Raw genomic sequence first — 16,027 nt, 5'->3', positions numbered from 1 at the left:
CTGTGTCCATTATAATGGAGCAGATAGCCACCCTTACAGAAGTTAACAGTGTTATGCAAGTCAACCACAACAGGGTACTCAAGCACTTGCATCCCAAAAGCTTAAGTTTCTTGGTTTGGCATGGCATTATGAAGTAGTTAAATACTTTTTCAAAGGATCCAGCAATATCCTTTAATGCCTTGTAAAAAGTTACACCTTCTCAAAGGTTCCCTCTGTTTTCTTGAATACAATTAAAGTGTTGTGGCAGATTAGTGTATTATTACTATAAATCTGAGGCTTCTTCTCAGGCATACTGACCAACCAAACTCAACTTGTTGGGTGGGTGTAGCTATTACCTGCTGGTACACCCATTTTGTCAGGAGTAGATGTGAACTGAAGTCACTCCATAAGGATCCCAGAGGCCTTTAGGGAAATAAATGCCTAAGCAATCCTTATATAACTTCGGGGAGGGGGAGGGGGGCAGGTGCCCTGGAGGTTACCCACTAAAGACCCTTGTAGTCTAGGCAGTGAAGTCAAGGCTCCCATTCTCCAAAACACACAATGTTCCACTACCACACCTGATAACAGTTCCTGCAGCGTGCCCAGAGTTTATGGTAGAAGAGGTCAGGTGGCAAAGGTCAGACGGCGCTAGCCAGTCCGCAGATCAGAAAATGCACGACTGCTGTACCTGTATAAAACCACTGTTGGAGGAGCTCCATGGGACACAGCCTTTCCTTCCCTAAGCGTACCACAAGCTTGAAGAGGACCAGACTGGCAAGATTCGGAGAAAAAATCTAGCGCTCCTCATGAGCAGTTTTATTCGGGAGAATGTCGTCAAGGTCCTACACCAACAGGTTGTTCTCCCTGGACTATGTGGGCTACTGAAAATTCACAAGGATGGATCCCCTCTTCACCCTATATTAAATAACACTTGAGTGACTGCCTAGTGTTTGGATAAATATCTTACTTCTGTGTTGAGACATCTCTTACGAAAATGTGACTGTCACACACACTCAGCAATTTTCCAACCTTCCTGCTTCTGGCAGTACACTGACAACATACTTATGATGTGGCTTTGTGGAACGGCAACACTACCTATGTTCCTCCTAGCATCTGAACTATCTCCACTTGAGTATTAAGTTCATCGAGGAAGTGTAAAATGATGGCTACCATTTCTGGATGACATGGTTAAAACAAAAGCCTGCAAAACACTGGAAGATAGCACTTGTCGGAAACCGACTCACACAGAGTTATTTTTCCAGGCCAAACGACACCATCACTGTGCATAATGTTATAGGGTCTTATGCTCCCTGGTACACGGAGCACATGCAGTCTCAGACTCCGACAGCCTTCCAGGTGAGTTGCAACACCTAAGACCAGTGTTCCAACGGAAGGATGGATGGGTGAGGTAAAAGGGAGCAAACTATGAAGTCATCGGTCCCTCAATCATTTGTGTGTTGAGCTGGGAACAGTTCCCAGAGAGGAAGGGCACAGAAGACAAATCCCAATGAACCTGACCTTATCTGAGAATCAAGAAAACAAAGACGTAGAAGAATGTATAAGCGAGAGAAAAGCAGCTGGAGACCTCTGGGACATGATATGTGACAGGTGATGCACCTTCTGCATCTAACTGGTGCTTCCCCACCTAGCATTATCACAAGAAAACTAGCAACACAGGTAAGTGGTTAAATCTCAGAAAGGAGAACAACAATCGCAAGACAGTAATCTGATGACAAATGTAAAAGAATAAGAAGAATTAAAAAGGTGGGAAGGGCAGGAGCTAGGCCTGACCACTGAGAAAAGATAGCCATGGTCCCCTGGGTCAGAGCAGGCAACAGAGCACCCTCCCAATCCCCCAAGCAGCACATGAGGCTAATGTGGCCTACCACAAAAAGAGGAATATAAACCACCTTGACATGTAAAATACAAAACCAGGCTAGCCACTTTATCACTGTCCACTAGCACCAGATGCAGCGTGTCACCAACCTCAACATTTTGCCTTAAGGTGGCCAAATTAGGGCAGTCCAGCAGGATGGGGACATGCTCAGACAAGAAGCACACTGGCAGTGGGGTGGATCCTCACTTTCGAGGATATGGGCATGGGTCAGGCAGGTGTGGCCAATGCGAAGCTGACACAGAACAGTAGAGACACTGCGAGAAACACGAAAGAAAGACTGCCACATGGTCATGAACTCCTTCTTTCTTGTTCACAGTTTATTCAGAGCAACCAGGCACACCAATGCATTCGAAGTCTCCAACAATTGATGGCATAGAGTGGACTGAAAGTCCTTTTCCTGTATCACCATCTCCTAAGTCAGCCAACTTGGCCAATGGGTCAGCATGTTCGTTCCCTGGGATCCCAATATGACCTGGGCTCCAGAGGAAAAACAACCAACCATCCAGTTTGGTGCAGGTCACAAAGCAGATCCCATATGGCCACAAAACAATGGGTGTCGAGGGTAGCACCGGCCGATAGCCTGAAGAATACTCAGGAGGTAAAACTGTCTCAGCAGTTTAAGATTGAAGGCTGAGGGCTCAAGTGATGGCTATCAATTCTGCAGTGAATACACTGTGTCCATTTTGCAGGGTTCATAGTTCACCGTGCCCTGCACGTGTATAGGCAAAGCTAGTTCATCCACTGACCATAGAGCCATAAGGTCATAGCACTTCCGTACCTAGATTCGAATCAAGGATGGCCACAAACAGGTGGCAAAAAACCATGAGGTCAACTCTGTCTTTTGGTAAAAAGCATAGATCAAGGCAGATTTGAAGATGGTTACACACCATGGAGGCATACACGATTACGCCTTAATAAGAAATGACTATGGGGTAGTAGGTTTTCAAAGGATACATCTCCTATATGAAATGCAATCACGATTCAAGCCCTGTGCCTCTGTTGTAAGAGGTGGACCTCCCTACCAGCAAAAAGGACATGGTAGTTCAGATGTGTGTAGCAGAGCAGCAGTTGTAGGTGTTTGATATATAGGGTGGGGGGATGGACAGAATTGGGGGGGGGGGGGGTGATCCCAGCTTCTGCAAGTGGGCTTTTCACAGGACTGGCACTGTCACAAGTCGGACGCTACAATGTTGTACAGATTGCAGCATCTGCAATGCTGAAAGGTGTTGCCAAGCCATATACCTCACTCCCATAATCAAGATGGGACAGAATCAGAGCTCCATAGAGCCACAAGAGTATACAGCATCCTGTGCTCCACCTGGTGCTACAGAGGCTGCAAAGAATATTAAGGTGTGACTATCATGTTTCCTTCAGTTAGTTGGTTGGTTGGTTAGTTAGTTTGGGGTGTAAAGGGACTGGCACTGTCACAAGTCATCTGTCCCTTTTTCCTGGAGCAAACAAGGTGCTGGGTAAGACAACACCCAAATTTAGTTCAAGCAAGTAAAAGGGGTTAAAACGAATGGGGAACCACAACGAAAGAGAAAGCAAAAGAAATGAACAAGAAAAGGGGAAAACGTATACCACAAGGAAAAGTTGACGAAGGTACTAAAGTCAGAGAGCAGATGGTCTGGACTGGCTGATCATAAGAATAAAAGAGGATGAGCCAGCCACTCTGCAACGCACTAAAATGTCCAGCCCAAAAAAACAAGGTGAGATGAATACACTCAAGGAAAAGATGAACACCAAGACAAACAAATGCAATGAAAGGGTGACAGAGAATTAAAATGGAGGGAAGGTGGAGGAAGGCCAGACACCCACCCATAGATGGTACAATAAAAAAAACCTCAAGAATAAAGCATAAAACTAAATCTGCTGATGAGGCACTCAAAGAAAAGAGGAACACCAAGACAAACAAATGCAATGAAAGGGTGACAGAGAATTAAAATGGAGGGAAGGTGAAGGCCTTGAAAAGAAAGCCAGACGCCCACCCTTAGATGGCACAATAAAAAAAACCTCAAGAATAAAGTGTAAAACTAAATCTGCTGTTGAGGCATTGTTGCCCAACACCGTAAGGCGGGTACTGGGAAGCATAATATTCCGATGCAGACTGGCTAAAATTGGGCAGTCAAACAAGATGTAAACAACAGTCATAGGGGAGCCACAGCGACACTGAGGTGGGTCCTCGCGACGGAGGACGTGACCATGTCTTAGGCACGTAAGGCCGATGCGGAGCCGGCAAAGAACAACAGATTCCCTGCGAGTGGTTCGCATGGATGACCACCACACATTTGTTGTCTCCTTGATAACCCGGAGTTTATTTGGTGTACAGAGGGTGTGCCATTCAGTATCCCGGATCGTGGAAACTTCGCAGTGACAGCTGCGGAGGGCAGGGGTCTGCATTGTTGGGAACCAAGTTTCCTGGAGGAGGATGCGAAAAAAATAAGGGAAATTCATGTGAGACATCATAACTCACCCAGGTAGTGGCAAAACTGCTACAGTTCTGCTGAAGGATCTTGCTATCAGTATCTTGTGGAGACATTATACATTGGTTCCAAACCACAGAGAGAGAGAGAGAGAGAGAGAGAGAGAGTATGTATGTGTGTGTGTGTGTGTGTGTGTGTGTGTGTGTGTGTGTGTGTGGAAGGGGGGGGGAGGTAGGGGCAGGTTGGAAGAGGGGGGGGTAGGGGCAGGTTGGAAGAGGGGGGGGAGGGGAGGATGAGGAGTGGGCAGGGGCCACTAGGGACACCATCTCAGATAAAGAGGCATAATGTACGATAAAGAGGCATAATGTACGACACGGGAGCCACCGGAACCGCCTATTTGGAGGACTGCTTCTTGTCCTTACATGATTTCAATGTCTGTGAAGGTTTGTCTGCCACAGGTTCTGCGACAGATGAGCAATGCAATGTCCTACGATTTGTGGCTCTTGCTGGTTGGCGTCTGGTTGTAGATAAGAGGATTCATGGAGAGATAGTGTCCCAACTGACTCCTTCCTGGTAAAAAATGCTGGAGTAGGGCACTGCTCCTCCTGTCCCCAGTGGGCAAGAAGTCAACACTCCCAAAGGTGGAGTCAGGGAAGCAGGAAGAGGATGGCCCTAACCTACCTGGAGAGCAGATGCAGTTTAGTGGCCCCAAGGGCCTGACAGACAACACAGACATGTATGTAGGATGGAGATGACCATATTTCTTCTTGGACTCTTCATATGTAATTTGACCAAGAGCCTTGAACTCTTTGATTTTCTTTTTCCTTTGGAAGATGGTGTAGTCCAGAGGGGCACAAAGAGCATTCATGTGCAACCGATGTCCACAATCCTTACAGATGGGACTGCTGCTGCAACGTGAAGACATGTGCCTGACACACTTGCATTTGTAGCAGCACATGAGAGAGGGGGTATATGGCTCCACATTGCATTGATACACAATCACCTTGAACTTTCCAGGCAGTGACTCATCTTCAAAGACTAAGATGAAGGCTCCAATATCAACCCTATTTTATTTGGTTCCAGCTGGACATGACAGACAAAATGCACATCCTGTCACTCGAAACTGACAACCAACTTGCCATCCGCCTGCAAAATGAGATCGCGGTGGAAGATGATACCTTATACCATACTGAGACTGTTATGGAGTTACAGTTATAAGAATGTCACCCAGCTTGTAACATGTGAGCGGTACCCATGACTGACCAAGGGAGGCCATTTTAATCGGAAAGGAGCCACTTTTCATTTTTTAAATTGCTACTTCTTCCCCAAACCTGTCCTTGAGGTGTTCAACAAAGAACAGTGGATTTTAGTTAAAAAAAAAAAAAAAAAAAATTCTCATTGATCCTTGAACAAGTAAGTACTGCGGGCAATATTTCTTCTTCCTCCCACAGAGTAGCCAGGGAAGGAAACATTTTGGGGGTCACATTTCTCTGTGTTGCAATAAGTCTTACCTACAGAAGAGATTACTGGGGCTGTGCAGGCACCGGCAGAAGAAAATTTAACTCTGAATGAGGGCTCTCCCCAGGGGTGTCACCAGCTACAACAATGGTTACCTGGCCAATAAACTATTGCTTGGAGTCTTCTTGCACCAGACATGGCAGGCACATACTGATTGGCATGCATGGGGAGTTTCCAGCTAAGGCACCAACAGTGCAATCTCTGCAGAGTCAGGGGGCTACGGTGGATTATGGTGTAGAATGTTCACAAGTAAGGAAGGGTACAAAGACAGAAAGGCATAAATGTGAATATATGTCGTGTTGGACAACCTTCCCCATACAGTCCACACTTCTGCAAAATCTGGAAAAGAAACAGCAGGTCAAACCCAACTAGAGGGGCTATTTAGTTAAAAATGAAAAGTTGTAGTGTGCTGGAAGGGAAGAATATGAGTGTTCAAAATCACAAACCAAATCAAAGTACAATCAGCACCAAGAATAGTACCATCCAATTCAAAGGCAGATGGGCAAAAAGAATAATTGACGTATAGATTCAAATAAAAGAAAAGGAAGCAGCACTGCAACAGCCAGGGTCCTGTGATGGCCAAGCATGTACTCACAAAAGAGAGAGAAGCCTTCTTGGGGTTCTCCAGAAGGGTCATTCTGATAAACAGGTGGATAATTCATTATGGTCAATGTGAAGGGATGAATAATGACTTGGAGGCAACTGCAATGACCTTCTTGCCACATTCTGACAGCATGTCTTCAAGAATCAGAAAGACCCTCAACAGATACAACATTAAGTATGTTTTTCATCCACTTGCTTCTCTTCTGTGAAACACATCCCTTCTACAGGGTAAGTGTTCACAGATCTCAAAGTGTGCATTTTAGACGCCATGTTTACTTGACACTTTTTTTCTTGTTTTCGCCCACAGAACCTCCTCCCAAAGTATGGAAAGCAAAGTTGCAGTAAATGAAACTTGTTTCACAGTATCGAAGATGAAGTGCTCATAACTCTTAAGGTATGCATTTAGAGCTTATGATTACTAGACTATTTTGCTTTGAATAATCATTCCTGTTGTATCTCTGAATACTGACCATTACTCCAGGGACACCTTTATATGGAGCTTCTCCAACACTATGTTGCACTCAGGAACATTGAAGGCTTTAAATAAGTCTAAAGGAATGCCAATGGCATTTTGTTTTTGTGCACTGTTTCTACGGCATTTTACATTAAATCGAAGATGTCACTACACCTCTATTTGTTTTTCTGAATCCATGTTGAGTATCAGTGAGAATTTTGCTTTTGTGCAGAAATTTCATTACCCTATGATAAATTCCCTTTTGTATGATTTTTCTAAATCCTGATAATGACAGTTTTCTATACTTCATTCGCTCCCTTTCTTATGAATAAGGACAACTTTAACAATTTTTACAGTCTGGAAATGTGCCTGTCAGAAAAATGAACAATATCAGCAAGATGCACTGAAATGTAATATAATGTTTTATGATGTAATCTGGATTAATATCAATTTGGATTCATATTTTAACCAGTGTTTGGTGAAACATGAGTACCTACACTTTTATAACTGTTTCTATAAAAATAATTCGCCAGTATATGACCCAGCAAAGAAAAAGAGAATTTGGTCAGTCTTTAGGCAGTGCTCTGTAATGCACAGAATACTAATAAAACTGAGTTCTGAATTCAACAAAACCTCTACATTTAAAACTTTGCATCTGATGATATGATATTTTGTTTGCAAACAAAAACCTCTGTTGCTATAATTTAAATGGTAATGAGTTCTGATTTTCACATAACATTTGAATTGCCGAAGGGTACTTTTATCACATCACTAATATCATTTTTCTCTGGTAAGGATTTGTCCATAAAACATTGTGTGTGTGTGGAGCTTGGAGTCTACTTCTGCACTGTTGGTATCAGAGTCTTTCTTACCAATGAGCTGTGCACCACTTCTGTGTAAAAGAGAGATGACTGCTCTATTGGTGAAAGGAGAAGCTGTGTTGATGAATGGAGAAGGTGTGACAATGGAGCTAATTTCTTTGTTGCTCTACATCTTATCTCAGATTTCTTTATAAAATATTTGCTTATTTTTTCCCACCAAAAGCTGCTTCCCTAGCCCATTTAAGTGGAGTCCATGTGTGGTGTGGAATATACATCCTATACCACTAAGATCAATAGTTTCTATATTTTCATATTGTGTGCATATTTTCAACAACAATATGTTTGCAACATTTCTCTCTTTGTGTACATAAGATAACAGAGATATGTCGTATCAGAGGGAGATGGTCATCAATAAGACATCAGAGCGAGTCAAGTGTCCTAAACACTTTCTTAATTTATCAGCGGCTTTTGAAGTTTTTGAATAAGTCATTTACTCCTCCAAACGACACAATAAAGTAATTGTAAGTACTGACTTCAGGCAAGTCGAAGAGTTTCCTGATTTCATACAAGGGAACACAAAGCTTAACAAATGCCATCACTGTTCCATAATTGTCAGCAAGCTATTTGAACCACTGTGGTTCTATACAACTATGACTTCCAGACACTATGGCACATACCTGCGAATCTGCATTAAGAACTGGAGAATCCTATTTCTGCAGGTTATCTTTTTTGTTTCCACTTTGACACTCAATATGTTTCATAGTATCAATGAAGACATGCTATTTTCTTTCTTCCCACTGCTGGATGCCTGATTTTGCTATCAGGACTCTTTTCAAGATTAGTAATGGTATAGTCCATTACATACATAGTACATTACAACAGACTTCCCTGGCGAAAAGTGAGCATTTTGGATGACTGAAAGTTTTCATGCTTGTCTTTCTACATTTTTATTTCTTTAGTCACATAGCAACAATTTCTTCTTTGCCTCTATCTTGCAGCTTTAATTTTGGGTCACAACATTCCTTTCAATATGCTTTTGCACTGCTAATGTGATACTTTGTTATGCAGTGAAAATTTTCTGCAGACAATGTTGTGACTATAATTTCCCATGTTTTGACTACCTTTTCTGATTCTTTGGCAAGGAATACTCAAACATATTTTGTTAACAAATATAATAGTTTTCTTCGAAAGTTTGAAAACGGTTATTTCGAAAATATAACAAGAAAATACTGAGCTGAACACGCTAAAACTAGCACGAGATAGTTCGCCCGTTATGGAAAACTGGTCAAATGTGAAGTGCAATAACAGCAAGACTAAAGTGCAAAATCAGAAAACCTGTGAAAGTTACACAATCTTTGTGCACGAAAATACATTTAAAGTACTTTCAACCACCGATAGTGAAAAGGTAACATACAGTTCACATGAACAATGGGAAAAGCAAAAAGCCACTGAATAAGGTAAGAGAAGAAAATTTACTGACGCAAACAATCTTGAATGAGGTCATTCTAATTGTGCCGACCAAAAATCGAGCCGCAGTGCTTAGTAAAACAATACAGAACCATTCCCACTTTGTGAACTCCAATAACAGCAAACTGTTTGTGCCTTCAGACAGCCACGGCCGTGGACTTGCAAGTTAGCTAAAAGAAACAACTAAAACATTCGTGTGGTATAGTGAAACCGGGAGCCCCACTTGGCAAAATTTAAAAAATTACTGTATCCGCAGATGAAAAAAATCTGCATGGTAAAGATTTTGTTGTATTTCTGGGAGGTGCAAACGACGTCTACAAAAATGAAACAGTGAATGCAACACGCCATCTTAAACAGTGTCTGAGAAACCTCACTCACACACACACACACACACACACACACACACACACACACACACGTAGCAATGGTCAATATTCCACATTGCTATGATCTTGTACGATGCTCATGTGTTAATAAGGAAATAAAAAGTGCAAACAATCAGTTTGCAAAAATCTGCCGGCATTTTAAAAACATGAAATTTCTTGATAAAGCAATATTGGACAGAGATTCCATACACAACACAGACTTCACCTGAATGGCTTGGGGAAAGAATATCTAGCAAACCCGGTAATTGAGGAAATAAAAAACCACCAAAATAAATTCAAAACCAAAATTATAATTGCATCGCCATAACAAAAACACTTCAAAAAAAGGTAAAAGTATTAGAACCATCATCAGCACCAGCAAAGCATATATAAAAAAGATGAAATGTTAACAGAAAGACCAGTGGACAGCAATTTCAATGACAAGAGAACTACAGTTCCTCATCATCCAAATATATTTTAGACAAAAATGAGAAGACTCCAAGTTCACAAAAAAACAAAGCAGCAATGGATTAAATTATATTTATTTTCATTCCAACTGATCTGTAGTGAGGTGTTCCTCCAGGATGTAGAACATTTCAGAAAAACAATATTGCATGACAAATATTTACAACTGAAACAAATAAGCTAATGTACATTCCACAGGTTCCAAGTGGAATGATGATCTTTTTTTTTAATGAACACTATATGAAAGAATCATTTTACACTCACTCATTAACTAAGATCGCATTAATGCACTGAATTTAAAATTTAAAAAAAAAATGTTGTTTTTTTTTTATTTATAAGGTAATAAACATATAACAGAACTACTACAATACTTACTTACAATGAACACATTACTGCACTGAAATGGTGCAGAAGTTAGATTGTACTTACACACACACACACACACACACACACACACACACAAATCTGTTGGTTCTACTGAGAAATTCATCAATGGTGTTGGCCACCAATAAATCCTTTAGGCTTCTCTTACACTGAATTTCATTGGTTGTTACACTTTTTATGGCTGCTGGTAAGTTATCGAAAATGTGTGTTCCTGAAGTACCAACATTTTAATTGTTAGAAAAAGTATCAACAACAACAACAACAACAACAACAACAACAGAAATGGCAGTATTAAGTACATTAGCAGCAGCACCAACTGCAGCAACAAACAACTCACCAGAGGTAACTCCTGAGAGGTGCAGGAAACCTGTCCTTCTCAAGGATTTTTGGTATCTTACCAGATCACGGGCACGAATATGACAGCACAAAGCGTAAATAAAACTGTAACCAGTTCTCACTCTAGTCAACTGCAGATTTTAAGTCTAAATATTCAGTGCCTTAGAAATAAATCAATAGAACTTGAGGTAGCACTGAACGGTGCAAACAATGACTGCATGTGCATCATAGAGCACTGGTGCAGAACTTTTGGACTAAGTATCATTAATATTCATCCGTATAAGTTGGCAAGTCAGTATTGTAGAAAAAATGCCAAAAATGGTGGTGTGAAGCTGAATTATTGAGTGTGGAAAATCATTTTGAAGCAGCAGCTATACAGTTGTATGAAATACAGGGAAAAGTCATAGTAATAGCAATATACAGACCACCTACTGGGGTCATAGATATATTCATTAATAAATTAGAAACACTGCTTAACATTCTTTTTACTGAAAGAGCCACTGTAGTTGTCTGTGGGGATTTCAACACAAATCTTATGAATGAAAGTAGGCTAAAAAATCAATTCCTAAATCTATTATGTAGTTTGAATCTGTTTCCACACATACACAAACCCATGGGATATGTGTGTGTGTGCGAGTGTATACCTGTCCTTTTTTCCCCCTAAGGTAAGTCTTTCCGCTCCCGGGATTGGAATGACTCCTTACCCTCTCCCTTAAAACCCACATCCTTTTGTCTTTCCCTCTCCTTCCCTCTTTCCTGACGAAGCAACCATTTGTTGCGAAAGCTTGAATTTTGTGTGTATGTTTGTGTTTGTTTGTGTGTCTATCGACCTGCCAGCGCTTTTGTTTGGTAAGTCTCATCATCTTTCCTTTTAGATATATAATACAAACAGCTTTATAGATAATATATTTTCAAATGTACAATCCACATAAGTAGAAGTAACAAATACTGATTTGGGATTATCAGACCATAATGCTCTTGTCCTCAAAATTCCGTCAATGCCACTGCAAGAGAAAAAAGTGTACTTCATGCATAAAAGAAAATTTCCCACTGAAAACTGTCTAGAATTTACAAATATCCTAACTAGTGAGTCCTGGGCAGAAGTGCTGTCCCTAACAAATACAAATGATGGATATAACACTTTCTCTTCAATTTTCATGGGATATTTTGAAATGTGCCTTCCAAAGAAGCTGTCAAGAATCACATCACAAAACCAAGTTCTTGGATCACAGTTGGCATCAAAACTTCTTGTGGAACTCTAAAGAGACTAAATTCAAAACTGAAGACATCTACAGATCCACAGTTCACAGAACATGTTAAGAATTACAAGAAAGTATATCAAAAAGTAATCAAGACAAAAATTATGAGTTATGACAACTTAATAACACAGTCTGATAACAAACCAAAAGCGGAGTATTGTGAAGATTGCAACAGGAAAGAAATGCGAAGACCAGGATATCATTCTCAAAAAGACAGAAAATGTCAATATTAAAAAACAAGATTAGCCAAATTACATCAACAATTATTTCATAAATGCAACAACTAAATTAAGCTCGAAATTTACAAACCAAGAAAAACCTGAATTTCCAAATGCTGCTTGTAGCATGAGGATAGATCCAACAGATGAACATGAAGTGTTCAAAGTAATAAAAAGCTTGAAACCTAAATCTTAGTAGGAGTAGATGATGTGCCAGTTTATATCATAACAATGACAGCTACACAAATCGCAGGGCTCTTGGCACACATAGCCAACTTATCATTTAGCAAAATGAAATGATCATATGGCATTTATTGGCCGGAATATCTCCTTCGGGGATTGGCCACCATATTGCAAGTCTTTTTAGTTGGCGCCACTGTGGCGACTTGTGTGTCAATGATGATGAAGTACACATAACACCCCATCCCCTGCCGGGAATCGAACCCGGCCCCCTTGCACAGTAGACAATAGTATGTGCTGAAAGTGTCTGTTTTAGGGTTTTTAAAGGATATGTTGTGCTCTCCTACAAAAATCCATCAAAATTTATCACTGGATACAGGCAATTTCTGTAATTGTTCACATTCTTCTCTGTGTTGGTCATAACAGCTTTCTATTTTGTACTCCATCCTCATGAATTTCCTATTTGGACTATCAACGCTTTTGTAATGACTGGTACATGTTGGCAGTCTATTTATGAAAGTATTGGCAAATTCAATATCTACACTCCAACACTTTTTACGATGATGCTGGTGTTTTCCCCTTAAATCTCCTAAGGAAGTTTTACAACCTTGCTTTATTTTGGATGTTAAGTATTCCAAGCGACCCCTACTTCTTTGTAGTCCATGGATATTCAAGAGAGCTGTCTTACAAACTTCAATGTGCTTTCCACTTGATGACATCACAGACTAACTTATAATTGTACTCTGTCTTGATGGACTGTCAGTTTTCTTTGTTTTTCTCTTTATTTCGGTTGCTTGTATGCAACCATGATAGTAAGCATTGTGCAAGTCATAATTTCCCATATTCCAAAACTTCTGAAAGATATCCATTCTCTCTCTCCCTCCTTTTTCTGCATTTGCATTTAGGACCAGGTACGCGACCGTGACTCTCATTCCCTTTCCCTCATTCCTGAATATAAACTAAACCTCTATTGCGGGCTTCTTGGCATTCCTGTTGTTGGTTCATACCCCTCTTCCTTTTTGTGCCATGACTCTGTTCGCCTTTCTTAGAATCTGCATCATTCTAAAAGAAAAATGAAAGAAATTGGCAGGCCTAATGTAATTTAAATATGAAAAGATTTGCTTCAAAAAACACACACTGAAATTCGTTTACAATTTTAATTTTGCTACAGTTCTTACTAAGGGGACATTGTATGTCCCATGTCGCCAATGTTAAATTATCGAATTTTGTGACCCATTATCTTGGAAACTTTTTTAGACACCAATTTACAATTTTCCATCATTACTGAACACACCTTTGTAGATACACTGAACTAGATTTATTCTGAAACAGTATTTAGGGGCATGTTATCTTTTTTTTCAAACACTCAATTTTATGATATAATTTTGTAAATAAATGAACATAAAAACAAAACAACTCAGAATATTTTTATTATTCTAGTTCCATATGTATTGAATCTCACACTTGGCATGCTATGAAAATTTCTTGTCTCTACCATAAGTACTTTTTTTAGAAAACAGGTCATTCATTGCAAAAAATGTAGTTCAGAGATATTGAGGTTTGAAACTTTTTTATTACAAATTCTTATACAGACTTACATTTCTGCATCTTTTATGCACTAGAGTTGCTCTGGCCCATAGTCTGTGTCTTCTTCGTGCCACAACAGCCCAGTGCTTGCCTCCTCCTGTTCTTTATTGCTTATTTTGTCATTTGCTGAGCAGCTAACTCTGCTTCACGTACACAAAGCTCATCCAGTTCCCTCACTCCTTTAGCTGTGTTCTGTCCAGATCATACAGCTAACTTCTCCAGAACCTTAAGTTTTTCATTGTTCCCACCGTTAAAAGTTATTACAGCATCAGACACAGCTAACTTTCGAGTCATAAGGCCAACAGATACATTTTTAGGCACAACACAACATTATTGAAGGACTCATTCTGGGTCTTCCCATGTAAACACTTGTTTAGTAGCTCAGGATTTGCCAAATCTCTGTAAATAGGTTTGATTGCCTCCATTACTGCCAAAGGAACAGAATGTTTATGTGTAAATTCATGAAGGGTGTCGGAAAATTCAGCTTGCCTATATTTACACCAAGTGTTTGGTGGAAGCAAGTCTGCACGGTTATTGGTAGGTGATGGTATTATTTTATAGGTAAGTGGACGACTTGACGGCAACATAACATTTACACACTGTATATTTATATAAACACAGACAAAATTTTGGAAATTGCTCAGGATATTTTCCGCTTATTTTGGAACACGGGATGTGTTGGCTCCAGTGGCTCACTGCAAAGTTTTTGTGGTTGCATATCGCATGTTTTTTTACTGTTGTGGAGGTATTTCCATAGAAACAAAGGTAACTGGAGTAAAAAACCGAATAAATCAATTACTTCATTATTCTATAGTGAGGCACCAGTCCATTGCCATTTGTACTCAGAAAATATTACTGAACATCATCCAAAGTTTTGTTGCTGTTGGCTTCATCTCATATTTACAGTGTAATTTATATGAAAGTACAACAACCACTTCATAACATATGAGTTTGGCCAGTTATAAATTAGTAGGACAACAACCATAACTGAAATATCTTTCTAGTAATCTGCGGTGGAAAAGACAAATAAATATTTCTCTAAGAAAGCCAAATGTCAGGGCGTTCTGAAGTGGGAGGGTTCAGGGGAGTCTCATTGACTCAAATTGTGTAGACGATATTTTCATATGGACCGTCATGCAGTAGTGCTTGTATTGGGTGACTTATCATGTTGGGTTAATACCAGAAAGCGAAAAAATTTATAAGGTCTATACTGTTTGGAGAGAACTGTTTGAAGGGCAGGAAGCATTACAGATAGCAACACGGTCAAACAAAGATTGTGAAAGGGGGGGGGGGGGGGAGGGGAGAGGGAACTAGCTAACACAGCAAAAGCTAACAATGGTTTTACACGCCAATAAGGGAATCGATCGCTGTCTGAAGACAGACCGATAGTCCTGCTGCAAAATCTAAAAAAAACAGGCACTGCTACTATAAATGCCAAACAACAAAGAAATATATTTCATTCCATCTGGCAAAACTAAGTTCGTACGATCGAAATGCCGCAGTTTATAAGAGACATATTCACGAATGACGCTCACCTACAGTCGTGTCATCCATCATATAATAAATGAAGTCACGCAAGAAAATCAACGGATTGGCTACAACACTTAACAATTATTTTGTCCTAACAGACAAATATGTTCAACAAATTCCAGATTAGATTAAGTCTTCCGCCGAAAACATCAACCATGCAGTAGCGTCAGCAAAGATGGTATATTAGCTGTCATTACCCTTCGACCATGGTCGAAGTCATTACCGCACATTTACTGCAAATGGCATAAATTCGCAAATAGTGCCCAAAATGTTAACGAAAGCAGTTACGACTTTTTAATAAGGTATTATTTTTATTTTTTATTCTATCTCATTTCCATAAATATACGGCCACATGATACGTAAACGTTCAAGCGATGAAGTGACGGCTACGTTCCATTTATTCAAAATGCTCCCTTGGGTAGAGTAATATTTTTCTTTATTACGACTTCTATTATGTATGTTTGAACAGGTTATTTCAATGATACATTGCATATATTCCAGCTGTTACACTCTTAAAATAAGTTAAGGGTGTGTTTCTAAT

At 40.1% G+C, this 16,027-nt stretch overlaps 1 protein-coding gene across 1 annotated transcript in view; it reads right to left on the bottom strand.

Annotated features, from left to right (window-relative positions):
• Nucleotides 1-15,657, bottom strand: part of LOC126169628 (uncharacterized) — a 194,401-nt gene extending 178,744 nt beyond the window's left edge. Inside the window, exon 1 of the mRNA XM_049920657.1 lies at nucleotides 15,492-15,657. Coding sequence (XP_049776614.1) covers nucleotides 15,492-15,513 — 22 coding nt within the window. The 5' untranslated portion in view covers nucleotides 15,514-15,657. The remainder of the gene's footprint in view (nucleotides 1-15,491) is intronic.
• Nucleotides 15,658-16,027: the final 370 nt, after the last annotated feature.

The sequence above is a fragment of the Schistocerca cancellata genome, chromosome 1, assembly GCF_023864275.1.
Source record: "Schistocerca cancellata isolate TAMUIC-IGC-003103 chromosome 1, iqSchCanc2.1, whole genome shotgun sequence".
Classification (NCBI taxonomy): domain Eukaryota; kingdom Metazoa; phylum Arthropoda; class Insecta; order Orthoptera; family Acrididae; genus Schistocerca; species Schistocerca cancellata.
Note: the sequence above shows the minus strand (reverse complement) of the source record. Positions and strands in the feature narration are given on the sequence as shown.